The sequence below is a fragment of the Salmo salar genome, chromosome 09, assembly GCF_965601325.2.
Source record: "Salmo salar chromosome 09, fSalSal1, whole genome shotgun sequence".
Taxonomy (NCBI): domain Eukaryota; kingdom Metazoa; phylum Chordata; class Actinopteri; order Salmoniformes; family Salmonidae; genus Salmo; species Salmo salar.
Window position 1 is genome coordinate 63,468,779 of NC_138299.1, and position 18,727 is coordinate 63,487,505.

General features: G+C 42.0%; 1 protein-coding gene across 1 annotated transcript in view; it reads left to right on the top strand.

The window, feature by feature from the left end:
- The window catches only part of trpc3 (transient receptor potential cation channel, subfamily C, member 3), a 98,796-nt gene that overhangs the window by 57,564 nt on the left and 22,505 nt on the right, over positions 1-18,727 (top strand). Inside the window, exons 6-7 of the mRNA XM_082955845.1 lie at positions 4,713-4,946; positions 17,463-17,727. Of these exons, the coding sequence (XP_082811971.1) occupies positions 4,713-4,946; positions 17,463-17,727 (499 nt within the window). The remainder of the gene's footprint in view (positions 1-4,712; positions 4,947-17,462; positions 17,728-18,727) is intronic.

The window sequence follows — 18,727 nt, forward strand, 5'->3', positions numbered from 1 at the left end:
AAGACTTCCCTCATCAGTGGCCATCACTGAAGCTGGAGACTTATATTTCCCTCACTAACTTTAAACATCAGCTATCTGAGCAGCTAACCAATCGCTGCAGCTGTACATAGCCCATCTGTAAATAGCCCACCCAATCTACCTAACTCATCCACATTTTGTTTTTATTTACTTTTCTGCTCTTTTGCACACCAGTATTTCTACTTGCACATCATCTGCTCATCTATCACTCCAGTGTTAATTTGCTCAATTGTAATTACTTCGCTACTATGGCCTATTTATTGCCTTACCTCCTCACGCCATTTGCACACACTGTATATAGACTTTCTTTTCCCCCTATTGTGTTATTGACTGTACGCTTGTTTATTCCATGTGTAACTCTGTGTTGTTGTTTGTGTCGCACTGCTTTGCTTTATCTTGGCCAGGTCGCAGTTGTAAATGAGAACTTGTTCTCAACTAGCTTACCTGGTTAAATAAATGTGATATAAAAAAAATATATAAAAAAAAAAGTTTTGCTAACATCTCCAGCAACTTCTCAAGCTGCACAAGCTTAGCCCAGTCACGCACCTTGCTCACCCTCGGATTTCTTCCCTCTTGGCTACTGATGGTGATGCCCAAGCTAGGTCTATTTGAAATATCGGCATATACTGGCAGCATTTACCGCCAGATTCAGAAGCTCGAACTCCATGAGAAAAAAACTCCATTGCAGTTTAGAAGAAACTAAACATAATTTAACATGGTTTTTATTTGATTTATTTTGCAGTCAAAGATTATAGTTCCAGTATAGTTTTACAGATGTTTTTTTTTCTGTCAAGGCACGAGGTGAGACCCAAACGCAGACACAAGAGGCAGATGGTTGGAGTCTTACAATGTTTATTAATACAAAGGGGTAGGCAAGAGAATGGTCATGGACAGGCAAAAAGGTCAAAACCAGATCAGAGTCCAAGAGGTACAGAGTGGCAGACAGGCTTGTGGTCGAGGCAGGCAGAAAGGTCAGGCAATTGGGTACAAAGTCCAGAAACAGGCAAGGGTCAAAACCGGGAGGACTAGAAAAAGCAGGGGAATGGGAAAAATGCTGGTTGACTTGAAACTAAAGATGAACTGGCACAGAGAGACAGGAAACGCAGGGATAAATACACTGGGGAAAATAAGCGACACCTGGAGGGGGTGGAGACAATCACAAGGACAGGTCAGGGCGTGACAATTTCAGTTTACTATATTAAAATTGTTGTCATTTAGTAGACACTCTCATCCAGAGTGACTTAGAGGAGCAATTAGGGTTAAGTGCCTTTCTCAAGGGCATCTTGACAGACTTTTCACCTAGTCAGCTCAGGGATTAAAACCAGCGACCTTTTGGTTACTGGCGCAACTCTCTAAACTGCTAGGATTTTCCTTTTCAGCGTATACTAAATTGTTTTTCCAAATGTCGTTTTTATTTTTGTTTTTGTTTACTAAAATAACCTTGCGGCAGAGGTTGCCGAACTATCGTCAAAAGTCAGACTAGGCGCACTGCATAGTTTCAGATGGCACTCTATCCCCACTCTTCGATCCAAACAGAAATTGACATATTTTTTAGTTTGGTGCAGGGATTGAGCTGTGTTTGTACCAGGGCTTAGAGTTTTTAATCTGTAGTGCACAGCTAGATTCATTCAGTTGATTTAATAAACAAATTAACCTATTTTCAGGCCCTCAATGTGGTTTCTTTAGGTAGACATTAGGAGATTACTGAATCAAATCAAATTTCAAATCAAATGTATTTTTATATAGCCCTTCGTACATCAGCTGATATCTCAAAGTGCTGTACAGAAACCCAGCCTAAAACCCCAAACATCAAGCAATGCATGTGAAAAAAGCACGGTGACTAGGAAAAACTCCCTAGGAAAAACTCCCTAGAAAGGCCAAAAACCTAGGAAGAAACTTAGAGAGGAACCAGGCTATGAGGGGTGGCCAGTCCTCTTCTGGCTGTGCAGGGTGGATATTATAACAGAACATGATCAAGATGTTAAAATGGTAAAATGTTCATAAATGACCAGTATGGTCAAATAATAATAATCATAGTAGTTGTCGAGGGTGCAACAAGCACGTCCGGTGAACAGGTCAGGGTTCCATAGCCGCAGGCAGAACAGTTGAAACTGGAGCAGCAGCACGGCCAGGTGGACTGGGGACAGTCATCATACCAGGTAGTCCTGAGGCATGGTCCTAGGGCTCAGGTCCTCCGAGAGAAAGACAGAAAGAAGGAAAGAGAGAATTAGAGAGAGCATATTTAAATTCACACAGGACACCGGATAAGACAAGAGAAATACTCCAGATGTAACAGACTGACCCTAGCCCCCCGACACATAAACTACTGCAGCATAAATACTGGAGGCTGAGACAGGAGGGATCAGAAGACACTGTGGCCCCATCGGATGATACCCCCGGACAGGGCCAAACAGGCAGGATATAACCCCACCCACTTTGCCAAAGCACAGCCCCCACACCACTAGAGGGATGTCTCCAACCACCAACTTACCGTCCTAAGACAAGGCCGAGTATAGCCCACAACGATCTCCGCCATGGCACAACCCAAGGGGGGGCGCCAACCCAGACAGGAAGACCACGTCAGTGACTCAACCCACTCAAGTGACACACCCCTCCCATGGACGGCATGGAAGAACACCAGTAAGCCAGTGACTCAGCCCCTGTAAAAGGGTTAGAGGCAGAGAATCCCAGTGGAAAGAGGGGAACCGGCAAGGCAGAGACAGCAAGGGCGGTTCGTTGCTCCAGCCTTTCCGTTCACCTTCACACTCCTGGGCCAGACTATACTTAATCATAGGACCTACTGAAGAGATAAGTCTTCAGTAAAGACTTAAAGGTTGAGACTGAGTCTGCGTCTCTCACATTGGTAGGCAGACCATTCCATAAAAATGGAGCTCTATAGGAGAAAGCCCTACCTCCAGCCGTTTGCTTAGAAATTCTAGGGACAATTAGGAGGCCTGCGTCTTGTGACCGTAGCGTACGTGTAGGTATGTACGGCAGGACCAAATCGGAAAGATAGGTAGGAGCAAGCCCATGTAATGCTTTGTAGGTTAGCAGTAAAACCTTGAAATAAGCCCTTGCCTTAACAGGAAGCCAGTGTAGGGAGGCTAGCACTGGAGTAATATGATCAAATTTTTTGGTTCTAGTCAGGATTCTAGCAGCCGTATTTAGCACTAACTGAAGTTTATTTAGTGCTTTATCCGGGTAGCCGGAAAGTAGAGCATTGCAGTAGTCCAGCCTAGAAGTAACAAAAGCATGGATTAATTTTTCTGCGTCATTTTTGGACAGAAAATTTCTGATTTTTGCAATGTTACGTAGATGGAAAAAAGCTGTCCTTGAAACAGTCTTGATATGTTCTTCAAAAGAGAGATCAGGGTCCAGAGTAACGACGAGGTCTTTCACGGTTTTATTTGAGACGACTGTACAACCATCCAGATTAATTGTCAGATTCAACAGAAGATCTCTTTGTTTCTTGGGACCTAGAACAAGCATCTCTGTTTTGTCCGAGTTTAAAAGTAGAAAGTTTGCAGCCATCCACTTCTTTATGTCTGAAACACAGGCTTCTAGCGAGGGCAATTTTGGGGCTTCACCATGTTTCATTGAAATGTACAGCTGTGTGTCGTCCGCATAGCAGTGAAATTTAACATTATGTTTTCGAATGACATCCCCAAGAGGTAAAATATATAGTGAAAACAATAGTGGTCCTAAAACGGAACCTTGAGGAACACCGAAATGTACAATTGATTTGTCAGAGGACAAACCATTCACAGAAACAAACTGATATCTTTCCGACAGATAAGATCTAAACCAGGCCAGAACTTGTCCATGTAGACCAATTTGGGTTTCCAATCTCTCCAAAAGAATGTGGTGATCGATGGTATCAAAAGCAGCACTAAGATCTAGGAGCACGAGGACAGATGCAGAGCCTCGGTCTGACGTCATTAAAAGGTCATTTACCACCTTCACAAGTGCAGTCTCAGTGCTATGATGGGGTCTAAAACCATACTTAAGCGTTTCGTATACATTGTTTGTCTTCAGGAAGGCAGTGAGTTGCTGTGCAACAGCTTTTTCTAAAATTTTTGAGAGGAATGGAAGATTCGATATAGGCCGATAGTTTTTTATAATTTCTGGATCAAGATTCGGCTTTTTCAAGAGAGGCTTTATTACTGCCACTTTTAGTGAGCTTGGTACAGATAGAGAGCCGTTTATTATGTTCAACATAGGAGGGCCAAGCACAGGAAGCAGCTCTTTCAGTAGTTTAGTTGGAATAGGGTCCAGTATGCAGCTTGAGGGTTTGGAGGCCATGATTATTTTCATCATTGTGTCAAGAGATATAGTACTAAAACACTTTAGTATCTCCCTTGATCCTAGGTCCTGGCAGAGTTGTGTAGACTCAGGACAATGGAGCTTTGGAGGAATACCCAGATTCAACACACTGCGGTCTCACTATTGCCAGTCATGTTAATTAGGGCACGACATAGCTAAACAATTTGCAACGGAAAACGAAAATGAGCATTCTTATTGGATACGTCCAGTGCCTCTCCGTTTGTCCTTTTTTTACAGTTGTATACCTAATTAACACAACCCCTTTCCTCTTGATGTTGTTTCCTCTGTAGATTTTTCTCTCAGTTTCAGAACCGTTTAATCTGTTTGGTGCCTACTGAACACAACCCACATCTTTGTTGCTTCCTCTGCAGGAATGATGTGGTCGGAGTGTAAGGAGCTGTGGACCGAGGGGCCCAGGGAGTACATGCAGCAGCTGTGGAACATTCTGGACTTCGGCATGCTCTCCATCTTCATTGCCGCTTTCACCGCTCGGTTCTTTGCCTTCCTCCAGGCCACCAGAGCCCAGCAGTACGTCAACGAAAAGATCCACACCACCGACCTCTCCCTGGTGACCCTACCCCCAGAGGTCAAATACTTTACCTACGGTGAGAGAAGAGCTACTGTATAGATTTTTTTCCTAAAGTCAGGATGCACCCAATCAAATGTTATTTGTCACTGAAATAGTGACACGAGCAATAAATACACAGTGAATAATGAATAATATTAACGAGTAAGCATGGCTATATAGAGAGGTAGTACCCGAGTCGATGTGCAGGGGTACAAGGTAATTGAGGTTGCTATCAAATCTAATTTTATTGGTCACATACACATGATTAGCAGATGTTATTGTGGATGTAGCAAAGTGCTTGTGCTTCTATCTCCGACAGTGCTGTAATATCTAACAAATTACACAACATATACCCAATACACACAAATCTAAGTAGGAATGAATTAAGACTATATACATATGGACGAGCAATGTCAGAGCGAAACAAACTAAGATACAACAGAATAGTATAGAAAAAAGTTTATACATATGAGATGAGTAATGCAAGATATGTAAACATTATTAAGTGAATGAGATACTGGAGAATAGTATAGAATACAGTATATACACATGAGATGAGTAATGCCACATATGTAAACATTAGGTGACTAAAATACCGTAGAATAGTATAGAATACAGTATATACACATGAGATGAGTAATGCCACATGTGTAAACATTTTTAAAGTGACTAGTGTTCCATTCCTTAAAGTGGCCAAAGATTCCTAGTCTGCCTATAGGCAGCAGCCTCTAATGTGCTAGTGATGACTGTTTGACTTCTATGGGCTAGGTGGGACGCAAGCGTCCCACCCGTGGTGCACTCCATCAACAGCAGGTGCATTTCAAGAGCGGCAAATTTGAATCCAAATAAATGTCAAAATTCAAATTTTTCAAACATACAACTATTTTACACCCTTTGAAAGATAAACATCTCCTTAATCTAACCACGTTTTACGATTTCAAAAAGGTTTTACGGCGAAAGCATAAATTTAGAGTATGTTAGGACAGTACATTTACAAGAGTTGTGTGTAATGTTTTGTCAATTCAAAGACAGGGTCACCAAAACCATAAAACCAGCTAAAATGATGCACTAACCTTTTACAATCTCCATCAGATGACACTCCTAGGACATTATGTTAGACAATGCATGCATTTTTAGTTCTATCAAGTTCATATTTATATCCAAAAACAGCGTTTTACTATGGCATTGATGTTGAGGAAATCGTTTCCCTCCAATAACCGGCAGTCAAGTCACCACGACAAATTAAATAATTAAAATGAGAAAACATTGGTAAAATATTATATTGTCATTTAAAGAATTATAGATTTACATCTCTTGAACGCAATCAACTTGCCAGATTTAAAAATAACCTTACTGGGAAATCACACTTTGCAATAATCTGAGCACTGCGCCCAGAAAAATACGCGTTGCGATACAGACTAGCCATCATGTTGGGGAGATCTAAAATCGAAAATACTATGTAAATAATCCATTACCTTTGATTCTCTTCATCAGATGTCACTTCCAGGTATCACAGGTCCATAACGAATGTAGTTTTGTTCAAAAAAGCTCATCATTTATGTCCAAAAATCTCCGTCTTGTTAGCACATGATCTAAGCCCGCCGGACTTCACTTCATGAACGAGGGGAAAAAATATATTTACGTTCGTTCAAACATGTCAAACGTTGTATAGCATAAATCATTAGGGCCTTTTTTAACCAGAACATGAATAATATTCAAGGTGGACGAATGCATCCTCTTTTATAACGTATTGGAACGAGGGTACCCAACATGAACTCGCGCGCCAGGTGTCTAATGGGCCATCATCGTTCCATGGCTCTTGTTCGGTCAGATCTCCCTCCAGAAGACTCAAAACACTTTGTAAAGGCTGGTGACATCTAGTGGAAGCAATAGGGAGTGCCAAAATATTCCTCAGCCCCTGTGTTTTTCAATGGCATAGGTTTAAAGGTAATACAACACATCAGGTATCCACTTCCTGTCAGAAAATGTCTCAGGGTTTTGCCTGCCAAATGAGTTCTGTTATACTCACAGACACCATTCAAACAGTTTTAGAAAATTTAGGGTGTTTTCTATCCATATATAATAAGTATATGCATATTCTAGTTACTGGGTAGGATTAGTAACCAGATTAAATCGGGTAAATTTTTTTATCCAGCCGTGCAAATACTGCCCCCTAGCCCCAACAGGTTATCAGTCTGATGGCCTTCAGATAGCAGCTGTTTTTCAGTCTCTCGGTCCCAGCTTTGATGCACCTGTACTGACCTCGCCTTCTCGATAATAGCGGGGTGAACAGGCAGTGGTTCGGGTGGTTGATGTCCTTTAGGATCTTTTTGACCTTGCTGTGACGTCGGGTGCTGTAAGTGTCCTGGAGGGCGGGTATTTTACCCCCGGTAAAGCGTTGGGCAGACCGCACCACCCTCTGGAGAGCCTTGCGATTGCGGGCGGTGCAGTTGCCGTACCAGGTGGTGATACAGCCCGACAGGATGCTTTCAATTGTGCATCTGTAAAAATTTGTGAGGGTTTTAGGTCACAAGCCAAATTTCTTTAGCCTCCTGAGGTTGAAGAGGCTCTGTAGTGCCTTCTTCACCACACTGTCTGTGTGGGTGGTCCATTTCAGTTTGTCAGTGATGTGTATGCCAAGAAACCTGAAGCTTTCCACCTTCTCCACCCTTAGCTGTTTCCTGACGTCCACGATCATCTCCTTTATTTTGTTGACGTTGAGTGAGAGGTTGTTTTCCAGGCACCACACTCCCAGAGCCCTCACCTCCTCCCTGTAGGCTTTCTTGTCATCATTGGTAATCAAGCCTACCACTGTTGTGTCGTCTGCAAACTTGATGATTGAGTTGGAGGCGTGCTTGGCCACGCAGTCATGGGTGAACAGAGAGTAGAGGAGGGGTCTGAGCACGCATCCTTGTGGGGCCCCATTGTTGAGGATCAGCGGAGTGGAGGTGATGTTTCCTACCTTCACCACCTAGGGGCGAAGTCAGGAAGTCCAGGACCCAGTTGCACAGGGCGGGGTTCAGACACAGGGGCTCAAATTTAATGATGAGCCTGGAGGGTACTATGGTGTTGAATGCTGAGCTATAGTCAATAAACAGCATTCTTATATAGGTATTCCTATTGTCCAGATTGGACAGGGCAGTGTGCAGAGTGATGGCGATTGAATCGTCTGTGGATCTATTGGGGCGGTAGCAAATTGAAGTGGGTCTAGGGTGGCAGGTAAGTTAGAGGTGATATGAACCTTGACTAGTCTCTCAAAGCACTTCATGATGACAGAGGTGAGTGCTACAGGGCCATAGTCATTAAGTTCAGTTACCTTTGCCTTCTTGGGTACAGGAACAATGATTGAACAATGTTGAATTGCGACTCCACTTTATCTCTATACTGACGTTTAGCTTGTTTGATTGCCTTGCGGAGATAATAACTACACCGTTTATATTCTGCCATATTACCAGTCGCCTTGCCCTGGTTAAATGTGGTGGTTTGCGCTTTCAGTTTCGCTTGAATGCTACCATCTATGCAGGGTTTCTGGTTAGGGTAGGTTTTAATAGTCACAGTGGGTGTTACATCTCCTATACACTTTCTTATGAACTCAGTCACCGTATCCGTGTATGCGTCTAGATTATTTTCGCCAGCTACTTGGAACATATCCCAGTCCACGTGATCAAACCAATCCTGAAGCGTGGATACCGATTGGTCAGACCAGCATTGAATAGTATGAAGCACGGGCACTTCCTGTTTGAGTTTCTGCCTATAGGACGGGAGGAGCAAGATGGAGTCGTGGTCAGATTTGCCGAAAGGAGGGTGGGGAGGGCCTTGTAAGCATTCCGGAAGTTTGAATAGCAATGGTCGAGAGTCTTAGTAGCGCGAGTAGGACAGTCAATGTGTTGATAGAACTTCGGCAGCCTAGTCCTCAGATTTGCTTTGTTAAAATCCCCAGCTACTATAAATGCAGCCTCAGGATATGTGGTTTCCAGTTTGCCTAAAGTCCAGTGAAGTTCTTTGAGGGCCGTCAAGGTTTCGGCTTGAGGTGGGATGTAAACGGCCGTGGCGATGATGGAGGAGAATTCTCTTGGGAGATAATATGGTTGGCATTTAATTGTGAGGTATTCTAGGTCGGGTGAACAAAAGGACTTGAGTTCCTGTATGTTCCTAGAATTACACCATAAGTCATTAATCATGAAGCACACCCCTCTGCCCTTCTGCTTCCCGGAGATATATTTATTACTGTCTGCGCGATATACTGAGAATCCTGCTGGCTTTACCGACTCCAACAGAATATCCTGAGAGAGCCATGTTTCTGTGAAAGAAAGTATGTTACAGGCCCCGATGTCTCTCTGGAAAGAAAGACTGAACATTAGCGAGTAATATACTCGGAACGCCGTGGGTGGTGTGCGCGCCTCTAATTCAAACCAGCAGGCCACCTCGAGTGCCTCTCCTCCATCAGTGATGTTTTGAGTCAGCCTTTATAATAAGTTTAATTTCTCTGGGAAGAGTGAACAAAGGATCTGCTCCAGGGAAGTTGTATTCCTGGTCGTAATTGTCATCGTCGTGTGTGTAGGTGGCAGGGAAGTCAGGCGCAGGAGAAACCAACATGGTATAACTGGAGTAGTTTAATAAAGAAATAAAATCAAACTCCAAAACCAACGTACGTAAATAAAATAACATGGGTCAAATAAACCCGTCGCACACCAATACAAAATACACGAGCACAGAACAAACAAACAATCTCTGACAAGGACATGAGGGTAAACAGAGGGTTAAATACACAATATGTAATGAATGTGATTGGAACCTAGTGTGTAGGAAGACAAGACAAAACCAATGGAAAATGAAAAATTGATAAATGATGGCTAGAAAACCGGTGACGTTGAACGGCGAGCACCACCCGAACAAGGAGGGGCATCGACTTCGGCAGAAGTCGTGACAGTAATGCTGGTAGTTCTGGTGAGTTACCGCCTCTAATATCCAATAGTTCTTCCCGGCTGTATGTAATGACACAAAACATTTCCTGAGCTAATAATGTAAAAAATAGTACATCAAGAAATGAAATACTGCAAAGTTTAAGATCTAGTAGCGAGGCTCCATTGGGGCCATCTTCCAGTGTCTTCCAGTGCTATGTTCATATACAGTGGGGAGAACAAGTATTTGATACACTGCCGATTTTGCAGGTTTTTCTACTTACAAAGCATGTAGAGGTCTGTCATTTTTATCATAGGTACACTTCAACTGTGAGAGACGGAATCTAAAACAAAAATCCAGAAAATCACATTGTATGATTTTTAAGTGCCCATGAACGTCCGGGCATGGGTCTGTTTGAAACAAGTTGGTATAACAGACCGGGTCAGAGATGGTTGAAAATGTCAGTGAAGACACTTGCCAGCTGGTCAGTGCATTCTCTGAGTACGCATCCTGGTATTCCATCTGGCCCCGCGGCCTTGTAAATGTTAACCCGTTTAAAGGTCTTACATTGGCTACGGAGAGCGAGATCACACAGTCATCCAGAACAGCTGGTGCTCTCATGCATGGTTCAGTGTTGTTTGCCTCAAAGGAGCATAGAAGGCATTTAGCTCGTCTGGTAGACTCATGTCGGTGGGCAGCTCACGGCTGGGTTTCCCTTTATAATTCATGAGAGTTTGCAAGACCTGCCACATCAGTCGAGCGTCAGCCAGCGTAGGATTTGATCTTAGTCCTGTATTGATGCTTTGCCTGTTTGATGGCTTGTTGGAGGGTGTAGCGGGATTTCTTATAAGCTTCCGGATTAATGTCCCAAATGTTGAAAGTGGCAGCTCTAGCATTTAGCTCAGTGCGGATGTTGCATGTAATCCATGGCTTCTGGTTGGGGTATGTACGTACAGTGGTTCCTCCTTTAAAAGTTGCGAGCTTACACTGCAGGACTTAGAGGTACCCAGCGTCACTGCTTCATTATTCCAGACTACCGCAGGGGGGAGTTAGAGCACTCATTATGCATTTGGGTCCCAAGGTTTTTATATGACCAATCATATCGAGTGGTTCCAATGACAAATTTAATGTTATGCCACCTGTCACTGGTGACTTTCTCCAGCAAAGATGTCTGACAAAAACATTACGGTGGAAGCAAATGTAAGAAATTATGACGTCATAATGAGTCAAGCAAAAAATGTACAATTGAGAGGAATATGTTAGAGACATATTTGTAGAAACAAATGATTGTGCATATTTTTTGTCAAAGTTAATTTACGAAAATCGCTATTTAGCTAACTCTAGCCAGCTAGCTAGCTAGTGTTATGACATGAGTATGAAATTGTAATTTGTGTTGTACAATTGTGTAAGCTTGCCTTGCTTATATTTGCCATGCAATGCAGCTGAGGTAACATAGCTAACTAACTATTTACTTGTGTATTGTGTAGTGGAAGGTAAAAATAACTGTGTGCCTATGGATGTGTAGCTAGCTACAGTATGTAGCCGATCTGTGTATGGACCCTAAAACGTTAGGTTCTGAACTAATATTCATACCAATCTATGAACCTCAGGTACCATAGTTGTTGTATCGACTTCAAGTCTGAATGGCATTAATGAAGCCTATGGATAGAGTAGAATATAATAACTTTATTGCGCCATGGATGCAAGTCCTATATACACGTACTGTAGTTATTACCATGCATGAGATACCCATATTGTAGCCTGTACATTGAATATATTCACTGATCATGTACTCTTCCTTGGTAAATAAAGGTGTGGTTCAGGTATGAATCTCTGTGAGACATTCTTTTTCAGTCATATCCAATACCAGGTGTATCTAACTCCATTCTTTGAATGATGCTGTGTCTGCATGTATGTATTACAATTCTACACTTCAACAGTGTTTACCACTCCTGCTTCTGGGACATCAATGATTACACATTGTAACTATGCAATAGACTCGAAACATGATTTAAGTAAAGGCTGATTTGTAATTCATATATACAGAAATAAAAAACAGTACACTACACTTCCTATGCATATCTAACTCCCTTCATCTGCATTAATCTGAGGACACAGGATAGGTGTAGTATTCCAATGAGATACTTCATTTCCACCAGTGGAGAATGTGAAACGCTTTATTGAAAGTTCATTATCCAGGTGTTATAAATACATAATACATGCATTATAATTATGATCATTGTAATATTATATTATAAATACAAGTTAAATCTGTACTTCAATGCACATATGGTGTGCATTATTTAAAAAAAGAGGTGGCGAGAGAGGTGTCGAAGACAGAAAGGGAAAGAGGTAAGAACAGAGGAGCAGGGAGACAGCAGTGCTACCCTAATCTTCTCTTAGTTCATCACAATTACATAGTGTCTCTAGCTGTGTCTCCTAACCAGCCTTGGGCCCCCAGTTGGCCCGAAGGTTATCTTAAGAGCGGGTGAGGTGGCAATGACAGGACTGGCTTCCTCTCTCACATCAACAAACTTGATATGCTGAATTCTTGACGCACAACTGAAGGTGCTGCCATACCCTGCCAGCATGCGAGCCACTCAGGCAGAGAATGACACATGGAAGAGGGCGAGGAACGAGATGGGAGTAACAATCCAGGCTATTTGCTCTGAGACCAGCATAATAATGTAATGAAACAAGCAGGGAACAGGTTTCGAACCCTCAACATTCTAGCCCGAAGCCCAGCACGCTATCAACTGTGCCCAAATGTATTAATTGGGTTTGGGGCCAATTGTGGCTAAAAACACTTTATCAATTGGAATCTTTAACAAGTGGAAAGGGGGGAAAGTATTATTATTAGTTTTTCACAATGGGTTATTAGCTGAACAATAGACTATTCAACCTTTACTAAAGAATTGTCTAATAGCCGAGCTAAGTCTGAACCCCCCTCCCCAACTTGCAACAAATCATTTGTATCTACCTTTCCACATCTACCTACACAAGTATCTACCTACACACGGTTAATGTTCTGGAAAAAAAAGATATCTACATATATTGGTCATGACTCCTGAGTGGCGAAGCAGTCTAAGGCACTGCATCTCAGTGCAAGAGGCATTACTACAGTCCCTGGTTCGAATACAGGCTGTATCACATCCAACCGTGATTGGGAGTGCCATAGGGCGGCGCACAATTGGCCCAGCGTCATCTGGGGTAGGCTGTCATTGTAAATAAGAATTTGTTCTTACCTGACTTGCCTAGTTAAATAAAGGTTACATTTACAAAAACAACTGGCAGCAACCACAGCGCAATCAATAGGAGTTGAGGTGTGGCAGGTGCTGAAAATATAGCTAACCTGTTATGCAAGTGTTGCACACCAACAGATGGAGAGAACCTACACCAGTCGAGCAATTCATTTCAACAATAATCTTCATTTTAATTTGACTTTACAAACAACAAGAGCGCTTATTTCGATTCTAATTCTTCGGAGCCTAGACCTATATAAAATAACTTAACTGGCTGATGCAGGTTTGATACCCGTGCCGACCGCCACCGGGAGACCCATGAGGTGGCTTTTGGTTTTAATTTAGAATCCTCCAATCCTCTATATGTAATTATTAGCGGAGAGCCACGTCTTATTTTTCGATATACTGTAGGCCTACCCTAGGGGACATGAGTCTCACTAGTGTTGAGTAATGTGCTGTTAAAAGTGGTGTAGGTCTTATTTATGTCACGTCCTGACAAGTAAAAGGGGTTGTTTTGTTATTATAGTTTGATCAGGGCGTGGCAGGGGGTGTTTGTTTAGTGTGTTTCGGGTTTTTTTGGGCAATGTTCTATGTTAGTCTATTTCTATGTCTGTGTCTATTTATTCTATTTCTATGTTTAGTTTATTGGGTTGACCTTCAATTGGAGGCAGCTGTTCCTCGTTGCCTCTAATTGAAGGTCCTATTTAATAGGGGTGTTTTTTCATTGGGATTTGTGGGTAGTTGTTCTTTGTATAGCCTAGTAGCCTTACAGGACTGTTTCGTCGTTGTTTTTGTTATTTTGTGTTCACATTTTTCCCTAAATAAAAAGGAAGGTGAGGATACACATTCCCGCTGCGTTTTGGTTCAATCAGTACGACGACCGTGACAATTTATTTAAAGAGCATATTGAAGTTATAAGCAATAGATTTTGAAGCGAAAGCCTACAACTATTTTAGCACTGTTTTGCGAGGTTCTGAGACAAGTATGAAGAATGGGCTTGATAAATCAATTACATTTTTATTTTCACTTAATCTCAGTTTGGGTATTGGTTAGACTAGAATTAGAAAATTAGGGTGAAGAAATGTTATGCTCTTAGTATAACCTTTATTTAACTAGGCAAGTCAGTTGAGAACAAATTCTTATTTACAAGGATAGCTTATCCTTCCTCCCTGGCAGGGAAGTGAACCCCGGTTTCCCGCGTGCCCTGCCCGTACCACACAGGGATTCTTTAGCTGAATAGCCCAGTACTGTACTGCCGACCGTCACATTGTAAAGTGCCATATTTTCCGTTCCATCCTAACGGACAATTAAATAACTAGCCACAGAATGCTGCAGCAGCCCACAAGGTGTGCTGCAGTGTGACACAACTTTTAAAGGAGGAACCACTGTACGGTCACTGTGAAGACAACGTCGTTGATGCAGTTATTAATGAAGCCGGTGACTGATGTAACTGATTTCCCAAAGGGAGGGAGAGGGAGGGCCTTGTATGCGTTTCTGAGTGTGGAGTAAAGGTCATTTAGAGTTTTGTCGCCTCTATTTGCATAGGTGATATGCTGGTAAAAATCTGGTAAAACGGATTTTGTTGAGTGTGGTGTTAGTGCCAGCATTGGTTTGTGGTGATAAATAGACAGCTACGAAAAATATAGATGGGAACTCTCTTGTTAAATAGTATGGTCTGCAGCTTATGAGGTATTCTGACTCAGGCAAAAAAAACTCTAGACTTCCTAAACATTAGAGATCGAGCACCAGCTGTTGTTATCAAAGAGACACACCGCTGCCCCTCTCGCCTTACCCGAGTCTGCCATCTGAGCTTGACGATGCATAGAAAAAACAGAGCTGGATATCCATGTCCTCGTTCAGCCACGACTCCAAGAAACATAGGATATTACAGTTTTTTCAGGTCCCGTTGATAGGATTGTCTCAAACGGAGCTCATCCAGTTTATTCTCCAGTGACTGCACGTTCGCCAACAAAGTAGAGGGCAATGATGGTCTACTTGCTTGCCAACGTAGTCAAGACACCACCTCGCTTGCCTCTCTTTCGCCGCTGCTTTCTCTTTCGAGTGCCAGGGATCAGGGCCTGGTCCGGGGTAAGCAGAATGCCCAAAACTTGCTGAAGTAGAAATCGTCATCAAATCGAGGTTAATGATCACTGTTCTGATGTCCACAAGCTGTTTTCGGTCATATGAAATGATGGCGAGAAACATTATGTACAAAAATGTAAGATCAGCAACAACCAAATTCTTTTTAAAACCTCTTGAGGATACAATCCCGTTAACGGGATTGGTTGGACAACAGCCAGTGAGATAGCACGGCGCGATATTCAAAACAAAATAATCTCTAAATTAAAATTCAAGTATTATACGGCATTTTAAAGATACTCTACTCGTTAATCCAATCACATTGTCCGATTTCAAAAAGGCTTTACGGTGAAAGAAAAACATTAGATTATTTTAGCATAGCACCTCGCAAAAAAAAGAAGCCATTTTCCAAGCACGATAGCCATCACAAAACCAGATATACAGCTAAAATTAAGCACTAACCTTTGACAATCTTCATCAGATGACACTCCTAGGACATCATGTTAGACAATACATGCATTTTTTGTTCGATCAAGTTTATATTTATATCCAAAAACCCAATTTTTACATTGGCGCGTGACGTTCAGAAAATGTTTTCTCCCCATAACACTTCGGTGAATAGGCACATTTAATTTACGGAATAACTCATAAACGTTGAAAAAATGTATAACAATTATTTAAAGAATTAGAGATAATCTACTCCTTTATGCAACCACTTTGTCAGATTTCAAAATAACGTTACGGAAAAAGCACATTGTTCAATATTCTGAGTACAGAACTTAGCCTTCAATGCTAAGCTATGCAGTTAGCCTACAACCACGGCGTCGACAAATCTCCAACAATATGTTTGAAATATTTACTTACCTTTGCTGATCTTCGGCGGAATGCACTCGGATGGGCACCCACTTCCACAATAAATGTTCATTTGTTCTGCAAAGTCCATCATTTATGTCCAAATACATCCGTTTTGTTGACCCATCCAGAACACTTTACAATGCCATGTGGCGTGGACGCAAATCCATAGACGAAATGTTCAAAGTTCCATTACCGTTTGTAGAAACACGTCAAACGATGTTTACAATCAATCCTTTAGGGTATATTGTAACGTAAAATTGCGATAATTTTACAACCGGGCAATAGCTATTCATCCCAGAAGAAAAATATAAAAACGATGACGTCAAGTACACGCGCATCATAAGACACCTCTCCTCAGACTGGCCAGTGATTGACTAAGCCAAAATGATCTGCCCGGTAACAGATGACGGTTGAAACCAGTTCATAAAGATTGTTGACAGCCAATGGAAGTGTTAGGAGGTGTAACGTAAATCCTATGTCACTGTAGTTTTCCAAGGGATTCAAAACAAAAACTACATTTCTAAATTCTCCCACTTCCTGATTCAATTTTTCTCATTTTTTTGCCTGCCATATGAGTTCTGTTATACTCACAGACACCATTCAAACAGTTTTAGAAACTTCAGAGTGTTTTCTATTCAAATCTACTAATAATATGCATATTCTATTTTCTGGGCCAGAGTAGTAACCTGTTTAAATTGGGTACGTTTTTCATCCGGCCGTGAAAATACTGCCCCCTAGCCCCTAGAGGTTAATGCAGACTTCGTCAGGAGCCCGTAAAACGGCAGCTATCCACTGCAGCGCCATCTTCTTAAACCTGTGAAATAGTTGAGACAAGTAGGCATCTTGCACACATCTACAAATACTACCACAAGTGTCAATACAGATGTTTCCTGACCACTTGCCCTGCAAGACGTGTAACATTGTTAGCAATGATTATGCTTAAGGGCAGGCACACTAATCTGAAGAATCATTTGATTCTTAGCGCAGGTTAAGCTCTAATTGTCTAATCGTACACAGTGACGTACACATACAGAATTACTTTAAGTGCAACATTATCCACCTAGTACACTGCACGCAGAAGGGAGAAAAATGATCATTAGGTATATCATTAGAACATGCAAAAGGGCAAACATTTAAAATCACATGAATGCCTGTTTTTAATTTGACATTGAGAACATATGTGGCCTATGCAAATTGTGGTGGCAACTTATTTTATAGTCCTGTTTAATTTAGTTTTAGCTGATATTTAGTGAGAAATTGTATGTATTGGTGCTTGTGTTGATGAATCCTAAAGAAACAAAAGACTACTTTTTGGGGAATTATTATACAATTACTATTTTCTGTGTTATTTCAAAGCCCACAAAGACATAGTGGGACTGTAAAACAAAGTGTAACCCAACCATTGTGTAGAACAGTCATATAGCGCAATGCATTAAACACATGTTCATGTTGCTGTTGCCCATTCCTCCACTTAGCAAGGGACAAATGGCTGCCGTCGGACCCCCAGCTGATCTCAGAAGGGCTGTACGCCATCGCTGTGGTGCTAAGCTTCACACGCATCGCTTACATCCTGCCGGCTAACGAGAGCTTTGGACCGCTCCAGATCTCCCTGGGCCGCACGGTCAAAGACATCTTCAAGTTTATGGTCCTGTTCATCATGGTCTTCCTGGCTTTCATGATTGGCATGTTCATCCTCTATTCTTACTACTTGGGTGCCAAGGTCAACCCGGCCTTCACCACGTGAGTGATATAGCAGACACATAGAGGACACTTGTGTATAGAGAACACTTATTGGAATAGACATATGGTGAGACACTTATGGGAACAGACTTATAGGGACTCACAACATAAGAGAACATTAATTGATGGTCACTCAGGCAGGTCTGGAGTCAGTGACAGGAACAGTCACTCTGTATGGACTGACAGTCAGTAGGGAGGCTTTGTACACATTCAACCATACTGTTTTGTCCCCAAAGTCCCTAAAATGAGTACACTCATAAAACATAAGACTTGAGAATACGATTGGTACACATTTATAAAGTAATACTGCTTGGGACATATCTACATAAAAAAAATCTCCAACAAACGAGTTCTCCATTCATGTAGGGAACTCTTTTCTTCCTCTATTGAGCCCATTCATGCAGTGCTAGCTCATTCAGTCTATCGACTCAGTCATTGTAGTGCAGAATAAAGTTGAAAATGGCCAACCTTGGACTCCCTTTCTAAGAGTTCTTCAAAACTGAATTGGAAAAGGCACCGCCGAGCTTGTGGCAGCTCAGCAAAAATAACTAATATCACACTGGAGTGGATTACCGCCAAGATTGCTGTTTCCAAGCTGAGGCTGAGAAAATGAAATCCTTCCCATTGTTATGGTTATTATTTTCCTCTATTGTCTTAGTGTCCATATTGCATTTCATTAGCCAAGCTGCCTTGGCATAAATGCAACACACACACAAATCTAACATTGCCAAGAGTCACAATTGTCACGTTCTGACCTTAGTATGAGGTCATTTTTCCATAGTAGATTGGTCAGGGCCTGACAGGGGGGGGTTTTTGTCTATGTATTTTGGGTTTTCTATGTGGGTTGTCTAGATTGTCGTTCTATGTTGTATTTTCTATGTTGGTACCGAGTATGGTTTCCAATCAGAGGCAGGTGTTTTTCGTTGTCTCTGATTGGAAGTCATACTTAGGCAGCCTGTTTTTCATGGGGTTTTGTGGGTGGTTGTTTTCCGTTTCGTTG